The sequence below is a fragment of the Triturus cristatus genome, chromosome 1_2 (assembly GCF_964204655.1).
Source record: "Triturus cristatus chromosome 1_2, aTriCri1.1, whole genome shotgun sequence".
NCBI classification, from domain to species: Eukaryota; Metazoa; Chordata; class Amphibia; order Caudata; family Salamandridae; genus Triturus; species Triturus cristatus.
The window spans coordinates 385,918,557-385,944,673 of NC_140580.1; the positions used below are offsets into that span (position 1 = coordinate 385,918,557).

Consider the following 26,117-nt stretch of genomic DNA (forward strand, 5'->3'; position numbering starts at 1 on the left):
ATGGTGCGCTTAAAGAGCAATCTTGTATTCCATGTAATAGCAACAGTCCTGTGCATACGTACAGAGTATAGCTACACAGTGTAAAGGTAGTTCAAGCACATTTAGGAAAATATTCCACGTAGGTTTCTTGTTTCTTTAATATGTCACAGCACAAAAAAACCAGCCAGCCGACACTTGTTTCGTCAGAGAAGCCGTGTACTCCGACTCTTCAGGGCTATAGGTAAAATCAACGGTGTGTAGAATCCCTATACCGGTGATAATTACAACCCGGTTGGGTTCAGAAAAAGGTGCTGGTCAAAAGTAAAATCTTACTAGAGTAACAGCGGCTGTGAGTTGATGCTACGGATTGCGTAAGCGGGATGGCGGTGATACTTCCAAACCGGCATCCACGCTGAAAGGGTCGAGTTGGATAATAAGTGCAGTGCAGTCAATTTCTCCAGATTGACTGAACACTGCCAAGACGCGAGGACCGAAAGGGGAAGAAGTCGGAAAGAGTCACACACATGTGTCTCTGTGGACCAGCATTGATTGTATTGCTGTCCTATACATATTCCTGCTGTTGGGAGGATTGTTCCCAATTTGACATTGTATTGGCGGTTGAGCTTTTAATCTATTAAGATTTTACTTTTGACCAGCACCTTTTTCTGAACCCTACCGGGTTGGAATTATCACCGGTATAGGGATTCTACACACCGTCGATTTTACCTTTAGCCCTGACGAGTCGGAGTACACTGTTTCTCTGACGAAACACGTGTCGGCTGGCTGTTTTTTTTGTTGTGTGACATATTAAAGAAACAAGAAACCTACGTGGAATATTGTCCTAAATGTGCTTGAACTACCTTTACACTGTGTAGCTATACTCTGTACGTGTGCACAGGACTGTTGCTATTGTTGTGTGTGGCTGGTTTTTCCGCCACAAATTAAGGGGTTAGTAGGGTCGCCCTTTTCCTGTGAGCACCGTAACCAATAAGCTTATGTCCAACTGACCTACGTTAATTTGCAGAGCGCCTTCAGCTCCTATATACTAAAACCCTAATCTTTGGCAATTGTATTCCATGTAACATGGAATACCAGAAGTGATCATTTGTGGCCCACTCCAGCATTCAGGCAATTGTTAATTATTCATTTGTTCCATCACTCTGGTTTCTGTCCCTCCCCCTGTTAGACAACCCTGAAATTGTTAATTTGTTTTCAGATAGGTTATTGCGCTCCAGCTTGTCCTTTTTAGGTCGCCGCCTACCAGACAGCGCAGCTGTCTGTTTGCAAAAGACCTCTTGGGGACTTTCAGAAAGTTGAGCTAGGAATGCATTCTGCCCATTGCTTGCTATTGGCTTTGTGGTTTGTAACTCATGTTTTCTTGCTTTCCATTTGCTGGCTTTATTTGCGTTAGGCTGCCCGGGTTCCGTTGATCCTTCCAGTTGACTAAACTGTATTTACGGTATTTTTCTACAAGCTCCTTTTCTGTAAACCAATTTTTAAATCTTGTTGTTTTTTTCGGCACGTTTGCTGTGCATTCAAAGACCGATGTCAGGCACTATCTTCCGAGGGCGCTTGTTTACTTTTCTTTCTCAGACTTCAAAGTGAGAGGATTTATGTGACAATCTTGCTGGATACTGGGTGTAGGTAGGAAAGAGTTTTTTCTAGCTCACAACATTTAAATGAACTGTGTATCAGAGAGCAAGAACAGAGCTTGCAGGAAGCCTAGTGCCAGTAGGAGAGCCGGAACAGACCTTACACACAACATGCAATGAACCACTAATCCTTAGTGCAGCCATGGCGTTCACATGTTGTAGGCAAAAATCCCCCAACGTATCAGACCCTGAGAACAGCCAATGAGCTTACACAGAAAAAACGCCACTACGCTAATTACTTTGTACCACTGCACTTTACCCCGCTATACTCTACAATTTTCTACTCTGTTCAACTGCACTCTGTCACTCTACATCACTGCACTCTACACCACTCTATTCTACTCTGCACCACTGTACTCTTACTGCAGTTTACGTCACTCTGTCACTGCTTTCTGCACCACTCTACTCTGCACCAGTATACGGTCCTGCACTTTGCGACCCTGCTTCCTGACTCTCTACTCTGCATGACTGCACTCTACCCTGTACTACTCCACTGTACCCTGCACTGCTCCACACTATCCTGTACCACTCCACTCTGCTCCTCTCTGCCCTATGCCACTGCAATCTACTCTGCTCTCCTCTACCACTCCACTCTCTGTAACTGCACTCTATGCTTAATGCACTCTGCACCACTTTACTGAAAACCAATGCACTCTATGCCAATTCTCTCTGCACCACTGTACTTTACGCCACTTCACTCTAGGCCACTCTACTCTGTCACACTCAACACTACTCTACTCTGATACTCGACTCAATTAAACTCTGCTCCTCTGGCACTCCACTCTACTCTGTGCCACTCTTCCATTCTATGACACTACTCCACTGTACAATGGTCTACACAACTCTCTCTGTCATTCCAAGCCACTTTACTCCACTTCATACTTTACTCCACTTCATTCTATCATTCACTACTCCACTTTGGCAATCTTCTCTGCTTTTTCGCCACTCTATTCTACAACACTGTACTCCACACCCTCTACACCACGACACTGTCACTCCACAACACACTGCTCAACTCTGACACTGTACTCTACGTTTTTCCACTCTACGACACTACTCCCTCCACGCCACAAAACTGTACGCTACTCCATGACACTCCACTCCTCTCCTCACCTCTCAACTCTACTGTATGTCACTCTGCGCCCCTCTATGCCACTCCATAACACTCCAATCTACTCTCCTTTACCCCACCAACTTTTAGCCATGCTGACCAGCAGTCACTCTGGTGTACAACATCGCTAAAACTTATTGGCAAAGCCAATAGCTCTTGCTTAGGCAAGACGTATTGGTGTTGCCAGTGCTCGTTATCTCTTTTGGCTTGCTTTGAATTTTATTTTGGCCGTTCCAGTGGCCATTTTGCTTTTCTTGTAAGTGAATCCTGTGAAGCTCCATTTGAACTTGAACTTCTCGAACTCGAGACCTGGACAACCGATACGAATTGTTGGAAAACATGAGTCCTACTCTACAAGAGTAATACAAGTGCATGTAAAATCATATTTATAGATTTCAAGGGCTTTAACTTTCTCCTCAATTGAAACTATTGAGTTGCCAACATGATATCAGAAGCTTACCTCAATTAATTTTCAAAAATTGTACAGAATTTGGCAACATTTAAACAAACCTCTCCAAGCACATGTTCATCTTATTTCTGCACAGTACAATTCTTGAGCGCTGGCTTTAATATCACAGAAAGGAGGGGCAGTCTGCAGTTGTAAAGGTTCGTCTTAGTGACTCAGTATACCTCCAATTTCATCTTGTTTAACAGCAGAATGTCGGCCCCATAGTCTTCTGGAACCTAAGACCTGCTGCTTGCATTGCGTGCTAAAAGCCGGACTTCAAAAGCCTTTTCAACTCCAATAGTGGGTTAGTCGCAACAGCACCCAGCACAACTTTGTTCAGTTTCATCTAATTTCTTTCACGCTTGAAGGGCTCATGAATTTGCTGGTGATCCTCATAGAGCTCTTGTCTACCCGTTCATCTGGTTGTTGAGCCTGGAAGGCGGTGGTTGTGTAAGACACGTGGCTAGCAGTCCATCCACTGCATCAGGGCAGAGGAGATTGCAATGTTTTTCTGTTGAGATTTTCTGGCCTGGAATCCACAGTGTTTGTCTCACATATTTGCTCTCTGTCGGGATCTAAGCAGATGGCAATGCAATTCTAGACTCTATCAGCAAGGAAGGTGTCATCCAGGGCCTGCGGTGTTAGACAACTCAGTGAGTGCTCAGAAGTGGAAACCTTATCAGCATAGGAATCCTTGCTCTTACAAGTGTTATCGTTGCCACAATCCTCTGTTTTCTGTTGGCTATAACCTGTGGTATAGGGTTGTGGCTTAGTTTAATGGGACGGGGAAGGTGGTGGGGGGGGACTCAGTGAGTGCTCAGAAGTGGAAACCTTATCAGCATAGGAATCCTTGCTCTTACAAGTGCTATCGTTGCCACAATCATCTGTTTTCTGTTGGCTATAACTTGTGGTATAGAGTTGTGGCTTAGCTGATTGGGACGGGGGATAGGGGAGGGGGGGGGTCAGGTCCCTTTGAAGATGTCTTTTTGCGAAATAGTTATGTAAAGGCCTGTAGGTGGCTCCAGAGTTTCAGAAGCAGCCACAATTGTTCTGTTCTAATAGCCCTAGCAAGTGCCTTCTTGTCCGGGCCCATCTTTTTTTTTTACAGTGGGAACCTCTTAGGTTTGGCGTTATTATTTATTAAAATTATACGTATAATATACTTACTAATATGAGCTTTTAGCACGCTTCATTGGTCTGTTATTGTGGCATTCACATTCTGCTTCTTCCACTCAAGCATTCAGCATGGCAATGGGTCATCCCACTTTAACCTTTGGCTAAGTCACAGAGTTCATAAGGAGCACATGCACACTCAAAGTAGTTCCCTTCAGTGCCATGTGATACTATGGAAATGTGTGCTCTGTGAAACCCAAAGAATTTGCCTTTAAAAAACTTTATTTTGTTTTTGGATTGACTATACACAGCAGCTCCCCCAGCAATAATGTTGTGCATAGTGTGATACAAAACCAGTATTGGCAAAGTGACTTGGCTTGGAGCCAAAGTCAGCCTTATTGGCTTTGCCAGTGCTTGTTTTTCCTAAGTGACTGCATCGTATATAAGGATGAAGATGGCCTCTTAGCTGATTTTAATTTCATTTACCCTAGGTTCTCAACAGTAGACCGGTTAAGCATCTCACTCATTGACATTGTGGTATTCTTTTTACTTTGCATTTTGGTACATGCAAGTTTTGTAGCACACCCGAGTAATGAAGTCATTGGCTCTGTAACTATTTTTTGTATATTTAATCTTTTTTTATTTTTGTTGTATGTTTAGATTTCAAACGATGAAATAAGCTGGATATAGGGAGGCAAGACATTCCCAATGTTGCACTAGTGCAACTGCTTGAATCTTTAATGCATAGGCCACTTCAAATGTAAATAAATAAGTATAACTAACATTGCTAAATGCATTCGGTTTTGCCAATGTGATTAATGATAAGCTGTTTGTGCAGGCTGCACCTAAAAACACAGATATCAGACTTGACTACCTGGCACTCGGTTCAGTACTCGGGCACATAAATCCTGAAGAGAAAATGTTTGTATGCAAGAGCAATTTTTATATTTAATTAAAAAAGTAACCCTTAGATGGCAGTGTTGTCCTGCTCTTTCAATCTTGGGGAGACTGATTTGAGACCTCCTGGGCTTCTGAAGGCACACTAATATAACTGCCCAAAACAAAGTCATAAAATTGAGTTCAAGAACTTAAGCCCACATGAAATGTAGAGTGATATCAAATGAATACACCTCGGTGGTGTCAGGATGAAAAAATCAGTCATGTAACAGCAGTTTCAATGCGTGCATCCTGGGATATTAAACAAAAATAAAAAGTTTCACCTAGCGTATGAACACAGTAATACAGTTGTGGTAACTGATAAGAGCCCACTTTTAAGAAATATAGATGAGCTTTCACAAGCACAGCGCAAGTGCTGTGTAGTTAAAAACAAAGCACGCCCCAAGTTCTTGTTTGTTATCCATCGTATAGTATTAATGTTGATGAGTGATTATTCGCTTTAATTGCACTTGAGTTTGCTTTGTTTAACTGTGTGCTTTTCAACCCCAGCCTTTTGTGTACTTAACGTTTTCTGTTGCAGCACTGCTTTTGTGAAGTCAAACTCAGCCGGGAGAGTTGGTGAGCTCCTCCCACACAGTTCTTTGTGCTTACATTTGTGTGGTTCTGATGGGAACTGATATGGTGCCCAAGTTGTGCAGAGAGGGTGGGGCACTATATGCACTATCATGAATACACGTACAAATTAGCACCATTATGGTACTTTACTTTTTGGATGTAAATAGTTTGTGTTCCCCTAAATTGGCAAGTCGAGCTGAAAATGATTTAGTCTATGTATCGATTTTATATTTTTGAATAGATGATAACCAATTGAGTATGTTTACGCACAGACATATATGCCACACCAGAATATTAAATGTGACCCACTAGCTTGCTATTTGGGCAATGTTTACCAATAAACACAGATTCACGCATTTATTGCAAAAGATTTCTAGTCATTCGACAGACTAATTCAAGTGGGGCCATAGTCCTAATGATATTAATTCTTTCCAACTTTATCAATGTAACTCTTATGCTCTGATTAGTGTTGAATGCCTTTGTTCATAAATACTGAAAACAATGGGATGACAGTAAGCATACGAGATTATGGCCGTGTGTCTTGAGTTATCTATTACCTTTGTTGTGAAGGTTTGAGAAGCATCATAACCCACTTAAGGTGTTGCCTCTCGTGAGTTAAGGATCCCCCCCTCCACATCAATGACTATTAATACCATATCACACTCTGAGCATCTGCAAGGACAGCTTCTACCCTTTTTTTGTGTTAAAGTTCTGTTTATTCAACATTTTGATACAATACACATATTCCACTATAAGCAATTAAACACAGGTTTAGATACATCAACAGTTGTACCCCGAAACAGGGGGACCCCAGGGACTGGACATCACAAAAGAACACCCCCTGGCCTGTACATGGCAACACAGCAACAAACAGATTGATCATTACTAGAGTCCTGAACAATCCCGCTAGCACCCCCTAAGTTCCTCCCACCCTCCCCACACCTTCTCCCACTTCCTGGGGCAGCCTCTGCTTTGATATGTAACCTATTGCTGTTCTTTCACGTGCATTAGTCAGAAATACAGGTATTGGACCTCACCCACTACAGTTTCGTTGCGTAGGCTCAATTTTAGCTGTGAAGATCAGAGGATAACACAGGTCCAGAAGAAATATATCTACTATGGAAATAACATGATCTGGCCTTTGCCCTGTGCTAATAAATATTGGAATACATATTTGTCAGTACAATTGCTAAAGTTAATATTTTATTAGGCAGCGTACATGTTCACCGGCATTGCTTAAATACTATATATGAAGAAATACTGGCCCTAATCTAGTTTAGGGCAATGGCTGCAGTGCGTTTTTCATGTGTGTTGTGTATGAAGGTACTAGTGTAGGTACATCATCAGTAGATCATTTTGCTGATTTTATTATGACTTGTTGGGCACACTACCGGCTACACCGCCGTTGGGAATCTTTGTGACAATACTCGGTTGCTTGTTCACCAGGCAGAATTTAAACCAAAGAGGTGAGCTACAAAGAATATTCTTTAAAACCCTCCTCAGACAAGCTGGATGGCGCCAAGAATGAAATCGTGATGCACAGTATTCACATTTGGGCAGACTTTGGCGAGTGCAGACATTGTCCAACTCTTTCTCGAGGAGTACCCCCCACCCGTGATCTGGTTAGCCACTGGTGCTGAGCTACCTCACAGGGGCGATCATGGCTGCTGGCTTGGTAGGTTAGGGGGAACCTTGGGCGGTGGGGGGAGGGGTGCGGAGTTCTCGTTGAGAGGAGGAAGAGTGATGGAAGTATTGTACCTGTTTTCCTTCTTGGGAGATTCACTTCAAAATATTGAGCTCATGACTGTCAGTGTGTTGCAGATTACTTCTTCTGTATGGACCATGACTCTTCCAGGCAATCTTCCTGGAAATTTTTTAATATTATCTTGACATGGCTGCTTTCTCAACTGTTGTATGGGATAAACCTTGCTTAATGTTTTCAAGTTAATGTAGAACTACATGATCACTGTTGCCAGGTTTTCTGTTGCTTCCCGCACATAAGTGTGACTAGAATGTTGGCAGCTCCCTTCAAGACAAGCGAGCACCTGCAGGCTATATGCACTGGTAAATATAAGCCCAATGCTGTTACCTTTCCAGAGTCCTAGTCTACACCGTGGGACTCTGCGTTTTCACTATTTGGAATGTGGAGGGAAATGAGAGAACCAGAGGCTGTTGAGAAGAGCACCTGGCGGGCCCCTGTTGCTCTCCCTGTCACGGGAGCCTCGGAAAAGGGGAGGGAAGAACTCTGCTGAGCTCCTGTCTCCTTTGGCCCTGCCGAATGTAGAAAAACAGTCTGCAAGAGCCCAAGGGGAGCCGGGGGCTGACTGCTGCCACTTTCACATCTTTTGCAGTCTAAGTGGTCCAGAATATATAGCAAAAACTGTGAAAGACACTCAAGCTTTGGGGACTCGAGGGGTTTTAACCCCCCTCTGTCTCTCAGTGGGCTGCTTTTTTATTTGGCCCTCATTGGGTGACATGTTATGATAGCATTATAACCCGCCATAGTGGCTGCACCGTCCCTTAGAATAGGCCCTGTACCTGGGCTTAGAACACGGAGGCGGGTCTTTAACGGCTTGTATAGCCCACTAGGGTGGCTTCAAGGCTAGATTATGTCCTTGGCTACTGTAGATGAGTTGTGCCAGCAACTCCATTTGATCCATTGTTCACATTCACTAAAGATCTCTCAATCATGGTTTACACATTTCTTCAACACCTGCCAAAAAAAGCGACACATTTCTGTTGTAACCCTGTGCAAACGTATACACAATACATTCCTCTTCCTTCAGGCAATTTCATACAATATGAAACCATTTTAAGCCGCACCCTGCCAGCCGCCTCCCTAGTGCCATGGAAGATGCCTTTCTTACTGTCTATGGATCTTTTGTAAAACCACATTTACTCCCAGTGATGAATGAGCCTTTGTCAGAATGACATAAATAGATTATGATAACATGTTAGCAAGCGGTCTGGATCTGGGAATGTGATTGGAGGCATTCAAAGCATATTGGCTTATTTCTACTGCATGTTGTAAAAAAATGTTCAATGAGTACTGTCAATACCAAAATTGAGATGTTGGACCACTCTTAAAAAAAGATTGAGATGTAGGCTTCTGAACTCGGCAGTCGGCGATGTATGCAGTTTTTGTTTTCTGGTCCACTTCTGAGGCTGCTCCGTGCCTTTGAATTTTCTTTGTATTCTGGCAAAGGTTTGTTGATTAATCCAATGCACATGTTCCTCTTGTACAGTTTGTTGAAATAATTTTGGATTGTTGGATGACTGATTTTCTATATAACTGTTGTAGGAACTGATCAGAGGTTGAGTACCACCATGGGAGCAGATGATGAAATAAATGAGATTCATCAGCACAGTTTTCCTGATAGAGGAGCAACCTTGACTGAACTGGAAGAAAAATTAGAGGCAACGCAGAATCGCATAGCCGAACTGACTGATGAACTTCAAGGCGAAAGAGCAGGAAATGAAGAGCTTAGATCTAAGCTGTCAAGCATGCAACAGGCATTATCCTCATCAGAAGAAAAAGCTTTAGGATTAAGTAAAGAGGTTCAACAGATTACCTCTAAATGTGAAAAGATTGTTTCAGAATTTCAGACACAAAAGGAAATTAACAAGGAGCAAGGAGAAAATATTAGCAAATTGGTAGCCGAAGTAGAAAGTAATAAGCTTAATATTTCAGAAAAGGTATCTCAAATACAGAACATTCAAGTCAAAATAGACCTGTTGAGCAAGGACGAAATGCAAATAAAAACTTTCGAGTTGGAAAATTCAACACACAGCTGTTCTACAAGCACTGGTGAAAATACATTGTCTGATGCTTCCGTTAATGCAGATGGGCGTGGCAGCACCTTCCACTGTGCCATAGAAAGTCTTTATAAAGAGTGCCAGCACTTAGTAAAAGTCTCCGCCAAGAAAAGCTGCCAAATAAAAAAGCTGGAAGAGCAGCTTGCAAGTGTAAATGAAGACATTGAGGGAGTTAAATTGGAGAACAGTGAACTCAAACAGAAATGGAGTGAAGCTGAAAATCTAGGAAAACTGCAGAACGAGGAGAATACCCTGACTGAGCTGTTAAGAAAACAGCTGCTTGAAAGCAGCAGTCTTTTAGAGAGTGAAAAGAAACATGTGGTCGAAGTAACCTGTAAATTAGCAGAGCTTGAAAAACAAAAGTCTGGTTACGAAGACAAGGTGCTAGAATTAGATCGTCTTGTGAAGACCCTTAAAGATAAAAATGAAAGTTTGGAAGATCAAATCCTACATAAGAAGTCTGCTGTTGAAGAATTGCAGCAACGGTATCAGGAATCGGAGAAGACAGTTCAGTCATTGACTGAGAAGGAAATTGCACTGAAAGAGGAATTGGCTGAAATTAAAATTATGCTCAAAGCTGTTCAGGACTCCGTTGGAGAGAAAGAGAAGCAAGAGGAGATCAGAAAACAAGAAATTGTACAGTAAGTACATTAAAAATTCTTCAATAACGTAGTATGGATTAGAAGGCCAAGTAATACATTATCGTTGACATTATTCTTGCGGAATCTTATATGTGCTACTAGAAATGTGATTATTTTAGTTTTGTCAATATTGTTCATAAGTGGTAAGAGAAACCTTTCAGCAGGAAGGGGGATGTATTGATGTAGCACATTTTACCTCTATTTATGCCATGCTGAACATAAATTAAATATGATAATTTCTCAAAGTAAGGTGTTGACTTCCATTTTGAACCTTAGTCACTCTCTCAAAGTATTGGGGTGAGGCTGGAACATCGTGTGGGCAAGTGGAGAGGGGATTCCCCATGATTGCATTGCAGCCTGATGTTGGATTAAATGTTTTTTGTTTTTTATGTGTTCCTTATCCAACTTCTCTGATAGTCTTCTAAAAAGATCGAGGAACGTCCAAGTTGCTGTCACCTCTGCTCCATAAACGCAAAAGGCAGCACATCCAAAACCCCGCGAATAGATACCACTTGTCTGTGGGGGGGGAATGGTGATTGTTACTCCCTCTCTACCGACACTTAGCCTGAGAGCATGGTCCCTCAGGAGCACATCTTTCAGCATCTGTGACTCTTCTCAGAGACCATTTAAGTACTTCTGGCTGCCAGGAAGACCTCTACTAGTATTCAGTATAAAGCCAAATGTTTGAGCTTCTCTCAATGCACTAATGAAGAACTTCAGCACTTACATGCTTTGCGGGCAATGCAATCCATCTTTTGGGTCGCCTGGTTGAAACATGGACAGTTTTAAAACCTACCACAAGGTAATCAAAGCCTACAAGAACTCGAAAAAACAGCTCTACTTAGTGGCTAACAAGGACGTCAAGAGGCACAAGTCTCGTGCATGGCATCTGATTATGATCCTCACAAGATGGTGCAGAAAAACTTTGAACCTAAGGCCGCCTGTGACATTGTTTTTTTATGGAAGACTACTCTCATAGTGGCTGTAGCATCTTCCTGCCTAGGAGCCTGTCTCAGCTTGCCATGTTAACAGTGGTTCTTTTGATTCTCCTTTCCTTCGCTCTAAAAGTGCTGCTGTATTGTAGCTGAATAGAGACGGGTCTTCCAGTATTATTTCCATGCCAACTGCATAGTCTTCTTAGGAGACACTGGTGAATCTGGACGTACACATAATTTGTACTTTTGTCCAGACAGAACTGGGGGGCCTGCATTTGTCAGACCAGCTGTGTTTTACATCTGAAAATAATGGTCCTTTCTGAATGGACATTAAGATCACCATTGCCACATATCATCATGCACCACCAGCTGCTACACTGCATTGAGCTCAACCTCCATCCTACAACAGGGACAAGCGCAGTTGCCATTCACAAGGCATGGTCCTGGCACCGATATTTGCAGAGTAGGTTTACGGTTTACCTCCCACATTCTGCAGGCCAGGAGAGTTTAAGATTTCATCAGGAAATTATCTGCAGCATGTTGGCCCAGACCTAAGAATCCAATTTTGCTTTTCACTTCCCTTTCTCATTCCACAAGTTCAGAAAGGGGAAGAGTCAGGATAAAGTTAAGTTTATGGTAACTATTTATCTTAGGCTGTAGGCTCTACAACAGCTACATCATCCTATAATGGTTCAATAAATCTTCTGGCCGTCCATGCTCACCTGGGTTATTTTCTTTTTACTCATCTGGGATTACCATGTCCCTCTCAATTTAATTACAATGTGCTAAACTGCTGTTGAGTAGCATTCTTTACTCATGAATCATTTTAAGCTTATTTACTCTCCGTGTGGATGATCAGCCATTGCTTTTCATTTAATCTGCATTGCCTCAGAGAATTCTTGGAGAATGCTAAACTTCATACACTGAAACTTAAACTATTGTTTTTCCTTCAAAATGGCCTGAGTTCTTTTACTTTAGTAGCAATGAGTGCATCTATATAAGGATGTCTCTTGGGAATGTCACCCCTTTCCTAGGTCTTCCACTGGATTTGGCCATTCCATCTAGATCTTCACCAATTTTGCATCATCTTAAATGTTTGTCCCGTGATCCTTCAGTGCTACGTGTCTGTACTCCTTCCATGTTTTCAACTCTAATGTTGGCTTATGGAAGGATTTTCCAAATCCTCAAATTAGTTTTTGATCCTTTGCACATGAAACTCGAGATATGGATTCTGAATCATCACATCAGGTTTTTAAGGCCTTTGTTGGTAAGTGTAGATATTTCAAGCTAATTAAGTGTTTTTGCCAAGTTCAGCCCCATCAAAACACTGCTTCAGCCCCTTGTTAGGGTGCTTCCAGTTTAGTGCTCTGCTGCTTCCTCTTTATGATGGAAGGACTTTTGAGTCACAACTGACATTATTAGTTTATATGTCATCAATGCTAGGACGTCACTCCGGACACAGCGACTAATTTCCTGAACCCCCCCCCCCCCTCCATAGGTGCTGCGTGCTTTCTGCCTGAGCCTGACAACTATACATGTTAATGAGTCCCTTCTTAGATCACAAAGTGACTATCAATCTGCTTGTTGATATCCAATGGCTCGGATTCTTTTTTTGTAGTAGTCTTTGCAACATTCCTCGTCATTTCTGTAGTAGGCTTAGTGTTATGGATCTAATTATATGCAAGTTATATGCAAGTAATGCTAAACTAAAATTGCTTTTATTAAAGATTATGGTGCTTGCGCAGGGCTATGTATGTTTTTTGCCTCTTTGGAATATTTTTAGTGCTTCCTCTGACTTCGCCAGTTAGTCTCAGGATGATAGTGTTCATTGCAACATCTGTGTGCAAACAAAAGATAAAAGTGATTGTGACAAACATATTTCTTTTTGAGTAATTCTCTTTCAAGAAAGTTTTCCGAGACACAAGCATTTTGCATTTCCACTGAATCGTTGGCAAACAATTACCAACAAACTCTGTTTAAGTGTAATTTCTAACATTTCTTTTATTGCCTGTTCAAACCTAGTTCTTGCTGGTTCTTGCAGTATGCTCTGCTTGAAGCAATGAGTCTTTGTAAAACTGAGTCAGTTGATAGCTGTTTCCTGTTACCCTAATCTACTGTATGGTAGTTGAAGCAGGCCATGGACATTAGTTGCTGCAGCACTGTTCTTCTGTAGGAACCTGAACTGCAAGATAGGCATTGTTCATAGTTAGATTTTTGATGCATAGGCCTTAGTAAGCTAACCATGGCTGCATTTTTCTACATGTTCCTGACTTTGACACTAGGCAGGCAGAGCACTGGCAGAGGTTATTTCATGCCAGAGTTCAGCTTATTCTTTCTATGCTCTGCCGGACACTAAAAGCTGCTGCCCTCAAGACACAGAAGCTGTTAGAATCAACAAGAATATCCTATTAGTCACAAAAGCCGACTCTCCCATCACTCCCACCATCTACCTACTTATTTCTACAAAATAGGAAGGAGGTCGAAAAGGCATGGAATGAGGAGCAGCAGCAGGTCAGGTAGTTTGACCAGAAGAATCAGAGAAGAGATTCACAGGACAAGGCATGCAGGAGAGAATTAATGAGTACGTTCAATTAAGAGTGAGAAAGCAAGCCCACTGGAAGTTGTCAAACAGCTACATTTTTGATTTGACAAAATTCAAAAGAGCAAGTCAGAAAAAACAGATGGACACAGTAGACTTGTCCAGCAACAGATTCTCTTGTGTCCCTAGTGTGCTCAGTAGTGGTAGAGATGGTTTAGGAAAGTCCATTTTGCCATTACGTTTGCTCAAGCTTGAGTTATGATCCTATTCTATGCATCAGTTGGTTCATGCAGGCAGGCAAAAGTTTGGTACAATAAAGTACTAATGAACATTTGTGTGGCTTTCATCAAATAAATGTAAATTACTTAAACATTGCTAGGTACCAGATGCTTTATGAAAAAATGTGCTATCCTAATTTCTGCTTGATTTCTCTAGGTTACAGAAGGTACTCTCAGAAAGCTGTGCTCGAGAACATACTCTGGAATTAGACATCGAAAGGAAGAATGAGGAATATTCAGACCTTAAGGAGAAGTTGGCTGATGCTAAAAAGCAAATCCAGCAGGTGGAGAAAGAGGTTAGTAAACTTGTGATGCAAGTCATTTGAGTTTAAATCCTAGTTGCTATGTAGTGTCTTCTCTCTCCAAGTTATTCCCTTACTTTGGATTTTACCAATTTGAATATATTTTTGAATTCATGGAAATACTCTTATGTGAGCAATCTTTCAAATTTGCTTTGATATGTTTTTGGGTCAGGGATTCTTTCAAATGTTGTGTCTCATGCATAAACGGTGACTGTCTTGTAACCTGAGACAGTATGTACATGCCCATCAATACTACTTTCAGATGTGATTAAAGCACAAAATCTTCTGAGTAACAGTGGTTTTCTGGTCTTTAACATGGTGTTATTTTATTTTATGAAACCTCACTATGCCTGTGTGAGTTTCTTCCCTTGTTTGGGGGAAACATCCTCATCCTCAACTTTAATCAATGTGGAATAGCTTGTTCAGACCTGGGGTACGATTATCCTGTCATTTTAAATCTACGCCATTTGCTTTAGTTCCGGAGCAGTCTGCTTCATTTGTGATGGTCTCTAAAATAGAGTTGGTGGCTCCACAAGGCCTTTGCATTACAGTAACTTTATTTTTTCTTCTGTTTGTTGTACAAAGCTTAGTAAATCATCCAATCTTTTTTAAAATTTGCTGTAAATTTATTTTAACCTTGTTTACGCCCGTCTTTGCACTTCCTTCCTTTAATTCAAAAGCTTTGATATTTTTTTCTATCCTGTAGAGTAGGAGTCTGAACTTGGGATGTGCAGTTATCAGAAATAAACCACAGGAATTTCAGCTTAAATGATTTTACCTTCCAGAGAACCTCCTGCCAGTTGTACTCATAAGCCTGTTTCCTACCTTAATATTTTAGCCCATCACCCAAATTCATTCTTCAAGACAAACATACAGCTGTTACCCCAAAATCATAACCTTCATACCTTCGGTTTTCCCCAACAATACATAACATTTTAAATAGCTTGAAATCTTGCGGGCTCTATTCTGGATCCTTTAATCTAAGATTTTCTATCCATAATGTTCATAATCACTTTGGCTTTATCTCAAAGGTTTAGCTAGACCGGACAGCCTTAGGGTGGTCTTCCTCCCCAACTTTTTGCCTTCCTCCTCCACTGTTTCTGACCTTGTTTTTGCTGGCCTTCAGACTCTGTGCTCTTTACTGCTGCTAACTAGTGCTAAAGTGCATGTACTCTCTCCCTAAAACATGGTAATATTGGCTTTTCCCCAATTAGCATATTTAATTTACGTATAAGTTCCTAGTAAAGTGCACTACATGTGCCCAGGGCCTATGAATTAAATGTGACTAGTGGGCCTGCAGCACTTATTGTGCCACCTACTTAAGTAGCCCTCTAAACAAGGCTCAGGCCTGCCATTTCAGAGCCTCTGTGTGCTTTTTACGCTGCCATTCCAACCTGGCACAAACCTTCCCTTTTTATACATGTAGGCCACCGCTAAGGTAGGCGCTAGCCCACCCAGAGAACAAGGTATGATGTATTTAAAAGGCAGGAAGTTTTACATGTTCTTGTAGTGAAAACCCTCCAATTAGTTGTTCACTTTTTCAAGGCCTATAGCTCCCATAGGGTGACATTGAGATTACCCTATTATATTTTATAAATGAAATTCCCAATTGTAAAGAGATTTATTAAATTTGGTGTCTCTGGAATCGCAATCTAAAATCCAAACTTATGGTGAAGTTGAATTTTAAATTGCAATTCTGAAAATGCCACTTTTAGAAAGTTGGCATTTTCTACTTTAGCTATTTGGTGCCTGCTGCCGCTCTCTGATCCCGTCTGGGGTGGGTGACAGTTGGGCTTTGTGTTTTTCTCCTAGACAGCCACACACAATGGGAACTTAAGTATGACTTGATGAGCCATCCTGGTAGGATGGGAGGGTGGAGCTCGACTGAGCCTCACTTGCACCAGAATAGGCTGTGTCCTGTTTCCACACAAAGGACTGAATACCTGCCTGTAGTGCGTCTAGAGCCAGTGCAGGAAGGGATGACCTCTGTGTACTTCAAAGGCCTGTCTTTGAAGCCTCCCTCATTTCAAATGCACCGCTGGGTATAAATACTGGACCTCTGACGCCACTACTTCAGCTCTCCATCAGGGTCGGCCTGAACTTGTGAATTTGACCTTGTCTTGTGCCCGATTGGCACTTTGTTTTTAAGTGCTCCACCCCAGGCGTGTATTGGAGACAGGCTGCAGGCACACAGGGCTAAGAGCACAAAATGCCATCTTTTTTAAAATGCCCATTTTTAAAATTGTAATAAATTATATTTTGCTATTAAAGAGGATTTAACATTATAATTCCATAGGTACTAAACATGATAGCTCTACCTCCCTCCATTTGGGAATTGCAACTTATTAGATGTAACAAGGAATCCCCCATGTTGACCTAAGGGAGGAGTACATCTCGTAGTAGTGAAAAACAAATTTCTGAGTTGTTCACTACCCGGACATGTAAAACTTAAGTATGTCCTACCTTTTAATTACACAGCACCCTGCCCTATGGGCTACCTAGGGCCTACCTTAGGGGTGACTTGTATGCAATAAAAGGGAAGATCAAGGCTTGACAATGGGTTTTAAATGCAATGTTGACATGGCAGTGCAGACTGCACACAGTCTTTGCAGTGACAGGCCTGAGACATGTTTTAAAGGGCCACGGAAGTGGGTGGCACAATCCCACAGTTTATGGTTTTCAGGCCTTGGGCACATGTAGTGCACTTTACTTGGGATGTATAAATAAAGTATGCCAATTGTGGATATTTTTATCACTCCATGTTTAGGGAGTGAGCACGTGCACTTTAGCACTGCTTAGCAGTGCTAAAGTGCCCAGTGTACTAAATCCAACACAACAAGATCAACAAAACTGGAGGCAAGCAGGCTAAAAGTTTGGGGGGAAGACCACCCTAAGGCGGACAGGTCTAGCAAGCGCTAATTGCTTCCAAATGCTGTTTTACAATTCTTTAAAAATTCATAACTCAAGTTCTACTTATTAGATTTTTGTTGTTTGGTCTTGTTATATTTATTAAATTAAGTGCAAGTTTTCTAACCTGGTGTGTAATCTTTTTGTGTGGTGCCTTCACTGTTTTGCTGTTTGCAGTGTTGCACAAATACTTTATACATTGCCTCTAAGTTATGCCAGACTGCTGTGTGCCAAGCTACCAGAGGGTGAGCACAGGCTAATTTTGGGTATGCCTGCTTCTGCACTGATTTTCAGGTGAGAGTCAAAACATTGTTATACCTACCTTATCACTTTCTTTATTCTCAGTTGTGCTTCCCAGATTGTCAGGGACACATTTACACCATAGTTACCTCTTTCTGAGGTAAAGTCAGTCATTCAAACCATTACATTTTTTTTAGTTTCCTCAGTGTGAGGACCTGAGTGAGTTCCACACACACTGCGCTACAGTAATATAGCTAAAGTGTATGCCAAATAATTCCTAAAACGATACAATGTGTTTGCAATATTTCGGTTTATCAGTGAGCAGTAGCCCAATTTGTCTGACACTTCTCTGTGGCTGCTTGTTGCCATTCATTAATGACCTGGCTTGGTAGTACAGGCTGGGATTCACCTTTTGGAGCAGGGCAAAGCCCCTACTAGTACAACTTGTATGCACAAACATGGGTCCCTTGCTCACTGTGCCATAGGTATCAGGCTGCACCTCACTACGAAGCACAAGGCCAAATGTTGTATGGAGCTGCTTATGTTCTGTTTCAGAGAGGTCCTGGCTTGGCAGTTTATGCTGGACTTTTCCTATTTGAGAAGGGTCAGGACTGATTTGCATATGGCTGGTTCCAAACTGAGGTGACAGTGTGCAAAACCACATTGGATTGGGATGCGTTAGAGTAATTGCCAGTAGCTGAGATTAACTCAAGCATTTCATCCATCACTGTTTTGTATACTTTAGTGTGTAGCACTAAGTGGGACTGGTATGCCACGATGTGGATTCTGTGCATTTGGTCGCTGGAATCAAGCTATACCTGGCTCGTATTAGCAGGGCCAAGATTCATTTTCATATTCTGCATAGGTCACTCCACAAGAAAGGTCCTGTTCAATTAGGACCGCTTGCTACTCCCTACATCCTTCGAAGATCCCTTAGATCTTGCTCGGCACACTTATTGCAGGTCCCTAAATTTAGCAAATCTTGATGGGGTAGCCCCTCTTTTTCTCATCAGGCCCCTAAACTTTGGAATACCCTTCCCCCTTGATTTACTCCATCTTTCCAATGTGCTTTAATGCTGGGAGGCCCTGAAACGTAGCTTTATAGTAGTTAGTCTTGTCTGAAATCTAATGTTGGCTGCTTTAGCGCTCGGAAGCCTCAGAGTAGCTATGCGCTATATGAGACAAATAGAATGGGTGGTTCTGATCTGATGTGGTATGATGGGCAAAAACAATGGGCTGGACAACAGCCTGATTAATTACATTTGGCTGAGATTAATTCATCTATTTCAACCACCACTTTTTTTATTCTTTCCTCAGTGCGACGTCCTAAGTGTGACTGGTATACCTAGGCTTGGGTCCCATACTTGCTGGGCAATAAGAATATATTTGATATGTATGGCAAATATTTCCTTAAGGCTACATGACTTGTTTAACACACAAATGGAAGTCCAGCAGCTTTAGCGTGTTTCCCCTGTATTCTCATTTGTAACTGGAATGTTGACATCTGCTCTGGTGTTGGAATTGCTAACCAAGACTCCTGTTTAGCTAAAATGGTAAGACATAGTTTAATCCATTAACCGCCAATAAAGTAAGCCTGATATGATTTCATGTCCAAGCTCTGTAGCGTTAATAAATTGCTCCGTGTACGGAAACAGGATAGCCTGCCCTGTTTGTTTGGAGAAGTTATGGAAACTGATTAATACTCCCCCAAAGTTTGGAAGTATTTCAGTCATGACGCTGTACTGCAGCAATCCTGTAACACTCAGACATATCTAATTGAACTATTTAATATGATGTAAAGTTTGATCACTACGATCAGCTCCACAATTGTTTTATTTAATTTGACTTTAAGAGAGCAAATCTTCAATCAGAAATAAATTAATCCGTTAGTTTTGGTGCTTATGGGAGCTGCAAGCTGAGTTAGCTGCTGAGCTGAGTACAATCATTTTTGTTTTTCAAACCTGCCTAACCCTTTTGCCAGTGATGACTTCCAACTACCCAATCCCCTAGGAGGCCCTACCTCCATATAGGCTTGTAATGGAGCATGCACAATGCCCAAGATGAGGGAGAGAGGGGTTTACCTGTTTTAATTTCCTTGACATTTTTGAATGACTGTCCCTATTGGTACCCATCTCACTCAAAACAAGGTCTTCATTTTTGTTGACCTGGCACACACATATATTTAGACTTGCATCTGCTGCAAATCTTGTCTGCTTGGAGTAATTGCTTCTGACATCCTGGGTGACGAGGATCTCAAATTCTGAAATCTGACAAAGCTGCTGATCAGGGGTAACCTGCACTAAGGGTATTGGATAACTGTTTCTGAATTGCAGTTGATTACCTCACTACCTATGGGCTGTGAATCTAAGAGGATTGGGGCAGAAATATTTCTTTTTGCTTGTTAGTTTATCTTGAGGGGTGTCTGGTGCATTTGAGCCTTACACCAGACATAATCATGGTGCTGTGGTTACCTGCACATGCAACAGCAATGTGTTTTACCGACCTTATGGACCCCAGCTTCAGGCGATGGTGTCAAATGATGCCCTGTGAGATAGTCCCTTCCAATGAGTGTTGATTTGATGGATGAAGCGGTGAGACCTTTGAATATAGGGGTTCTACTAATCTTCATGAATGTGAATAACTTGTATTTATAGATGGATCCCGGCTTGCTTTATCAATGTGAAAGGAGGTAAGATTTTTGGACTTCAAGCTGATAAGTAGAGAAATGTCTCACTGTGCCAACTAAGGCTTTTGCCTATCCGTAATTCTAATACAGAAGCTTAATTACCCCGAGTAGGTTAAGATGCTTGTGAAGAGGGAGGGTGTTTAATTTGGACAAGTAAGTTCTTTACATTATCCAGTCTCACTACACACTGTGATTCCCTCGTGTCCCCATTGCCTGTAACCACCCCTTCTTCTTATGCCCTTATTTGAGACTTCTTTTACCAGAAGGAAGGAGTGAATTCTGTGCTGAGTGAGGATTGGGATCCTAGTCACAGCATATGAAAATATATGTAAGACCTCAGATTTCTGAATAAAGTAATCAAAAATGTAAAAAATCACGATGAGTATAATAGTGCAGATTTTGCATGCACTTGCTTTGCTTATTTATTTAGAAGTTTTGTACGGCTTCTGAACGTGTTGTCTTACAGCTGCTTTGCAGCGCTGAGTAATTCCCTGTGGGATCATAAACTTGTCAAAGCATCTTCTACTTGCAGTCAGCCCCTTTGTAGAATGGAGAGATCTGAGGTTGCGGGTGAGGCTCGATGGGTGGGTGACTAGTTTGGCAGACATGCAGCCCATATCTTCGCTGAATAAGATGTTGTATTTACGGAGACGTTGAATGAAGTTCCTTTGAAGTAGATATCTGCTTCAGATACCAAGGTCCGGTTGGCACCAGCATGGTCCAATATTTGTTGCTGGTGGAATGCCCTACCTACTTTCTGTTTTTTCTTTTGGACTAATTTCGGGGCAGGCTTTATCATAGTGATGTAATATCTGACGTCATCAGCAGAGGATTGCGGTCGCGTGAGTTATAGTTGCCTGCACTAACTATAACAGGGGAATTTCATTGGTTTTTTACGAGTGAAATGTCCAGCTAACTATAACGTGTGAAACCTATGGTTTTTTAAGTGAATTTGCAAGGTTTTTTAAATGCTAAGTTATGTATTTATTAATTTTTTTTTCAGGTTTTTCACCGTGCGCGCGCTGTGGGCGCTCGGTGCGCTGCGCGCACCGAGCACCCACGGTTCGCAGTGCGTGGCGTGCGCGCGCGGTGCGCGCACCTCGCAATTTAAAAAAAATAAATAAAAATGTGTTTTTTTCTCTCTTGGGGGTCCTTCTGTGACCCCCTGACCAAGGCTAGGGGGTCAGGAACTGTCCACTCTGCCCCCTTTTCACGTTCTCCGCCTTTTATTTTCACTCCCTCAGACTGCGAGAGACAAAATGGCGGCCGACACTTCCTGGTTTCGACCGATTCGAATGTTTACCTACATCTAACAACCAATCAGAATTGCGCTCGCGCACGGCAGGGTGCGCGCACCGTGCGCGCACGGTGCGCGCGTATAGATATTGATATGCTTTTAAATGCTATTTTTTCAGGAAATACTGAACAGATTTACACCAGACCTGCAAAAGGCACTTCCTTGACCTTATGGCTACCTCGCTGCCAAATTTCACCTAATTCTGTTCAGCCGTTCGGGCTGTAGCTGCGACTAAAGGTCCTATGGAAAAATGCATGGGGAAAATGCGTTTTGGGACCCCCCCTTTTTCTCGGCCCCCGCTTGACGAATCACCCCGAGACTTTCAGGGTAGGAGCTGAACGGAGCGCCCCATTTGTTTTGAAAATTTCGTGAGGATTCGTCAACCGGCGCCAAAGTTATTTAAAATAGAATTTTGAAAAGTCCTATGGAAACTAGGTTGTAACTATAACTATCTACTGGCGACCGCCAGTAGATTATATATATATATATATATCATCCAAAGTCTTGTTCACAAGCAGGAGTGCACACAATGACAGGCAGACTCTCACTTTCAGAAGAGCCTTTTTATTCTGCAGAAAAGCGGCAAACATGCAAATTCCTAATATCCTCCCTACGCGTTTCGGAGCTGTTGCTCCTTGCTCACGGGAAACTTGCAGTCAGTAGGTACGAAGGCACGTGTCAATTACCCTTTATATTACTCTCCAATGGGTTTCCTGATCCTTGGGCTTCTGGGACACGTAGTCCTTTCGTCACAATATGACCCTGTATGGGTTCTGCTGTCCGCAATATTACAGGCACGACTCCCACTGGAGCCTAGCATGTAAATTTCGCCTTTCAATCCACGCATTCCTGTCATCCTGCATCTCGGTTCCGATATCAAAACCACAGTGGTGGTGCTACCCCCTCGACCAGAACGGGCCGAAATATATCATCCAAAGTCTTGTTCACAAGCAGGAGTGCACACAGTGACAGGCCGACTCTCACTTTCAGAAGACCTTTTATTCTGCAGAAAAGCGGCAAACATGCAAATTCCTAATATCCTCCCTACGCGTTTCGGAGCCGTTGCTCCTTGCTCACGGGAAACTTGCAGTCAGTAGGTACGAAGGCACTTGTCAATTACCCTTTATATTACCCTCCAATGGGTTTCCTGATCCTTGGGCTTCTGGGACAACGGTAATTGACACGTGCCTTCGTACCTACTGACTGCAAGTTTCCCGTGAGCAAGGAGCAACGGCTCCGAAACGCGTAGGGAGGATATTAGGAATTTGCATGTTTGCCGCTTTTCTGCAGAATAAAAGGCTCTTCTGAAAGTGAGTCTGCCTGTCATTGTGTGCACTCCTGCTTGTGAACAAGACTTTGGATGATATATATATATATATTCATTCAGTGGGGAAATTGAATCTCCATGGGACCAATTAAGAGGGAATATTTTGAATATGAAATTGCTTCATCTCAACTGAACAAACATCTGGAAAAAGTGTTATAACTGGACAATGTCCTCTAGGTGCAGCTGTTCAGACTTGTAGACTTTGTTGGCTCTAGTCACCAGTGTCACTCTCTGGGGGTGGAGAGCTCACTTGAGGATCTTTTTGTAAGTGAATTAGATAGACTAAACCTTATTCTGCATGAACATCAAGTCCTTGTTCGGGGTTGGATGCTTTTCTCTTCTATATGAAAGATCTAGCATTTGATGTTGTGTCTGAGAGTAATGCATCCATTTATTATAATATTCATGAATGAAAGCTATACAGTGAGATGGAGCTGGCAATCCCTTCCCATTGTATTGTTTTGGTGGGGTTTTTAAGTGCTCTGCTTTACGTTTGGCTCCTGGGGACACTTTTCACTACATGGTTGACATGTTTGAAGTTTGGCCTGTACTGGAGGTGTTTGTTAAGCAGTGTAGGTTTTGGAGATGCGCTCGAAACCTGAAGTGGCATCAGCACCGCTCTTAAGCGTGAAGTGTTGTGGAGATTGTGAGACTAGATATAGTTGCCAAGTGCATACATACCATCTTTATGGTGGTTTTTGTCATCAAATAGAAATCACCATTGGATCCAGGACACTGCAACAAGATCACTAATCCCCCTCTACTCAAAAGAACGCATTGCTCAAATGCCTTGGGCATTGGATTGACTTCTGATAGCAAGACACTCCACTTTAAAGCACTCTGTATAGTCCATAAGGCGCTCCATAGCTGCTACTTACGATACCTACAATTAAAGTGCCCTTGATACTCCCAAAACACATAAGATCTCTCTTGGCTATTCCTGTGTATAAGAAAATGTTAATCGATCATCAAGAATCTGCAATTTCTTACAACCATAATTACTGATCACATAAAATTTAGGAAGAATGGGAGCACTTGGCTGTCCCTGATATAAGTGATAATAATTGAACTGCTGGTGCTCAACACCGAATGACCCAGTAGGCCGTCATTGAACACACTGCCCACTGAGTGCCAAGAGTGATCAAAGTCTTGGTAAACAGCAAGGTGACCCTCTGATAGCTGAATGCTCTAAATGTCAGTTGCGAAACATACCACAGGGGAACCAAAGACCCAGTTGAGACTGGAGTAAATAGTCATATCTGCAACAGTGTCTCAACAGGTATTAGTAAAGAAGTAGTTGCACACTTAATAAAAACACAAGGGGACGTGCCAAACGCATTACTGCATTTATATAAACATCTCAATACAAAATAATGAAGAGCAGCATCGACATTTCTCAACAATAGGTGCAGTGAATATAGCAAAGTGAACACTTGGTGCTCGAGAACCAGTGCCCGTGAATGACAGATGTGAAGCGCAATGAAAAACAGAAAAATAAACACAGCATATATAGTCAATTACATAAGATCTTAGTACATGAGTTCAGTGATAAAACAAAAAGTTATATAATCATGTAATAAGTCAAGAAGCCACATTTTTGCTGCCTCAAGTGTCGACAGTGTTTCGACCCCCAATTATTATGAGTCATCATAAGGACAATAATGCACGTAGATAATGTAGTGCTGATCAAGAGTCAAAAGAAAACTGGCAATGAAGTTGTGATTAAAGCAGGATGGGGCAAAACCTGCAATCAGTCACGACCTCATTTATCTCTGGTAGCTCCAAATGGATGCACGCAGGTCTTATGCATCTCTCCAACACAATAGTGTGGAAAGCCGAAACAATGAGGTCCCTAACTGATTGTCAGGCATGTGCGTGTTGGCAGAGAAGGCAAGAACTGCCCAAAACACACGGTCAATAAGGATGCGGCTCCTATTTAGTCCCCAATGTCTTTCCAAGCTGTGAGTCGGAAAACCAGAAGTAATCAAAAACCAACTAGATTGATATTGTCAGTAGCGCCAGATGGAGAAACGACTGAATCGTATGAGCCCTTCTAACACGAACAACCACCTCAATCGGCTGCCTCCACCATAATTATGTGTAACTAGTTCTTTACTAATACCTGTTGAGGCTTTGCAGATATCACAAATGCAGGTCGGTCATCATTCATTCATTCCCAGAATGACTGAGCTACGCTCTACAATGTGACTTCTAAACCCCCTTGCATTACTAGAATGCAGAGGAGGCGGAAAACCAGAACACTACATAAAACAAAGGAATCAAAACTACCAAAGTGCATGCAACCAATTGTACACAGAACATCTGCAACACCTGACTGCCCAACTTGAACTCCCCCCCCCCCCCAGCTTTCCTGAAGTACATCCATTCACAACCCCGACTGAACAAGCATCATAAGACTGAAGAGCGCTGCTGCGTATAGCTTGCACCCGGAGGACTCTATTTTTGTCTCTTTGCAGATCCCGAGCACAATATATTCCTTTACCAGCCCCAGTCACCTTTACTCCCCTTGTGGTTCACATGTAATGCTGCCCATCTGGGAAGATTTCTATCTCTATTTTCTCCCATTACCTCTGGAAAGTGCGTGGTTCTTCCCTTACATACAAATAAGACCATACAGAGCTATTATTAATCTCTATCCTGTAATCAGCATTGAAATGAACAGAAAGATGCAGTGTAATCTGAAACCAAATTCGGAATCTGCGCAATAAACCAGAATTCCCAACTAATTACATTTATACTCTGTGATGACGCCTCACACTTATCCGACGAGGTGCTAAGCCTCAACATGATAGGAGTACCTCTCTAAACAGTCATGCACACCACCAAAATGCTTTCCATGTAAATTTGCAAAAATATTTGCAACCCTTCTAACCATGTACTTCCTCCATGGTTTTATGTTTACCCATCCAGTAATGCAGTTTGGCACCCCACAGATGGGTATGAAATGCTATTTAAATGCTGTAGTACAATATAATACACTGAAGTGTATCAGAGAGGCCTTCAAGTATTAAAGTACATGCGTCTACCCATAAATGGCAGAAGTTATGCCACTGGTAAATGTAAGTCATCCAGCACAAGTATGTTCCACCCCTTGGAAGAATTGTTAACCAATCAGAATACTTAATGGAGAGCAGCGGGCAGAGGAGCAACCAGTATAGAACCAGCCGTAAGCATCAGTTATTAGAGGTCTATTCAGGAGCTGCAGGACGCTGCTCATAAGAATGGGCATTATATCTTCTCCTGGGTAATATGGACTGTGAAATCAACCTAAGTGAGATTCTAGCCCAAAGAGAGGATGTGCAGTCAGACTATG

General features: G+C 42.2%; 1 protein-coding gene across 1 annotated transcript in view; it reads left to right on the forward strand.

The window, feature by feature from the left end:
• KIF20B (kinesin family member 20B) overlaps positions 1 to 26,117 on the forward strand; it is a 556,993-nt gene that overhangs the window by 349,739 nt on the left and 181,137 nt on the right. The window contains exons 20-21 of the mRNA XM_085621389.1: positions 9,117 to 10,272; positions 14,182 to 14,320. Of these exons, the coding sequence (XP_085477515.1) occupies positions 9,117 to 10,272; positions 14,182 to 14,320 (1,295 nt within the window). The remainder of the gene's footprint in view (positions 1 to 9,116; positions 10,273 to 14,181; positions 14,321 to 26,117) is intronic.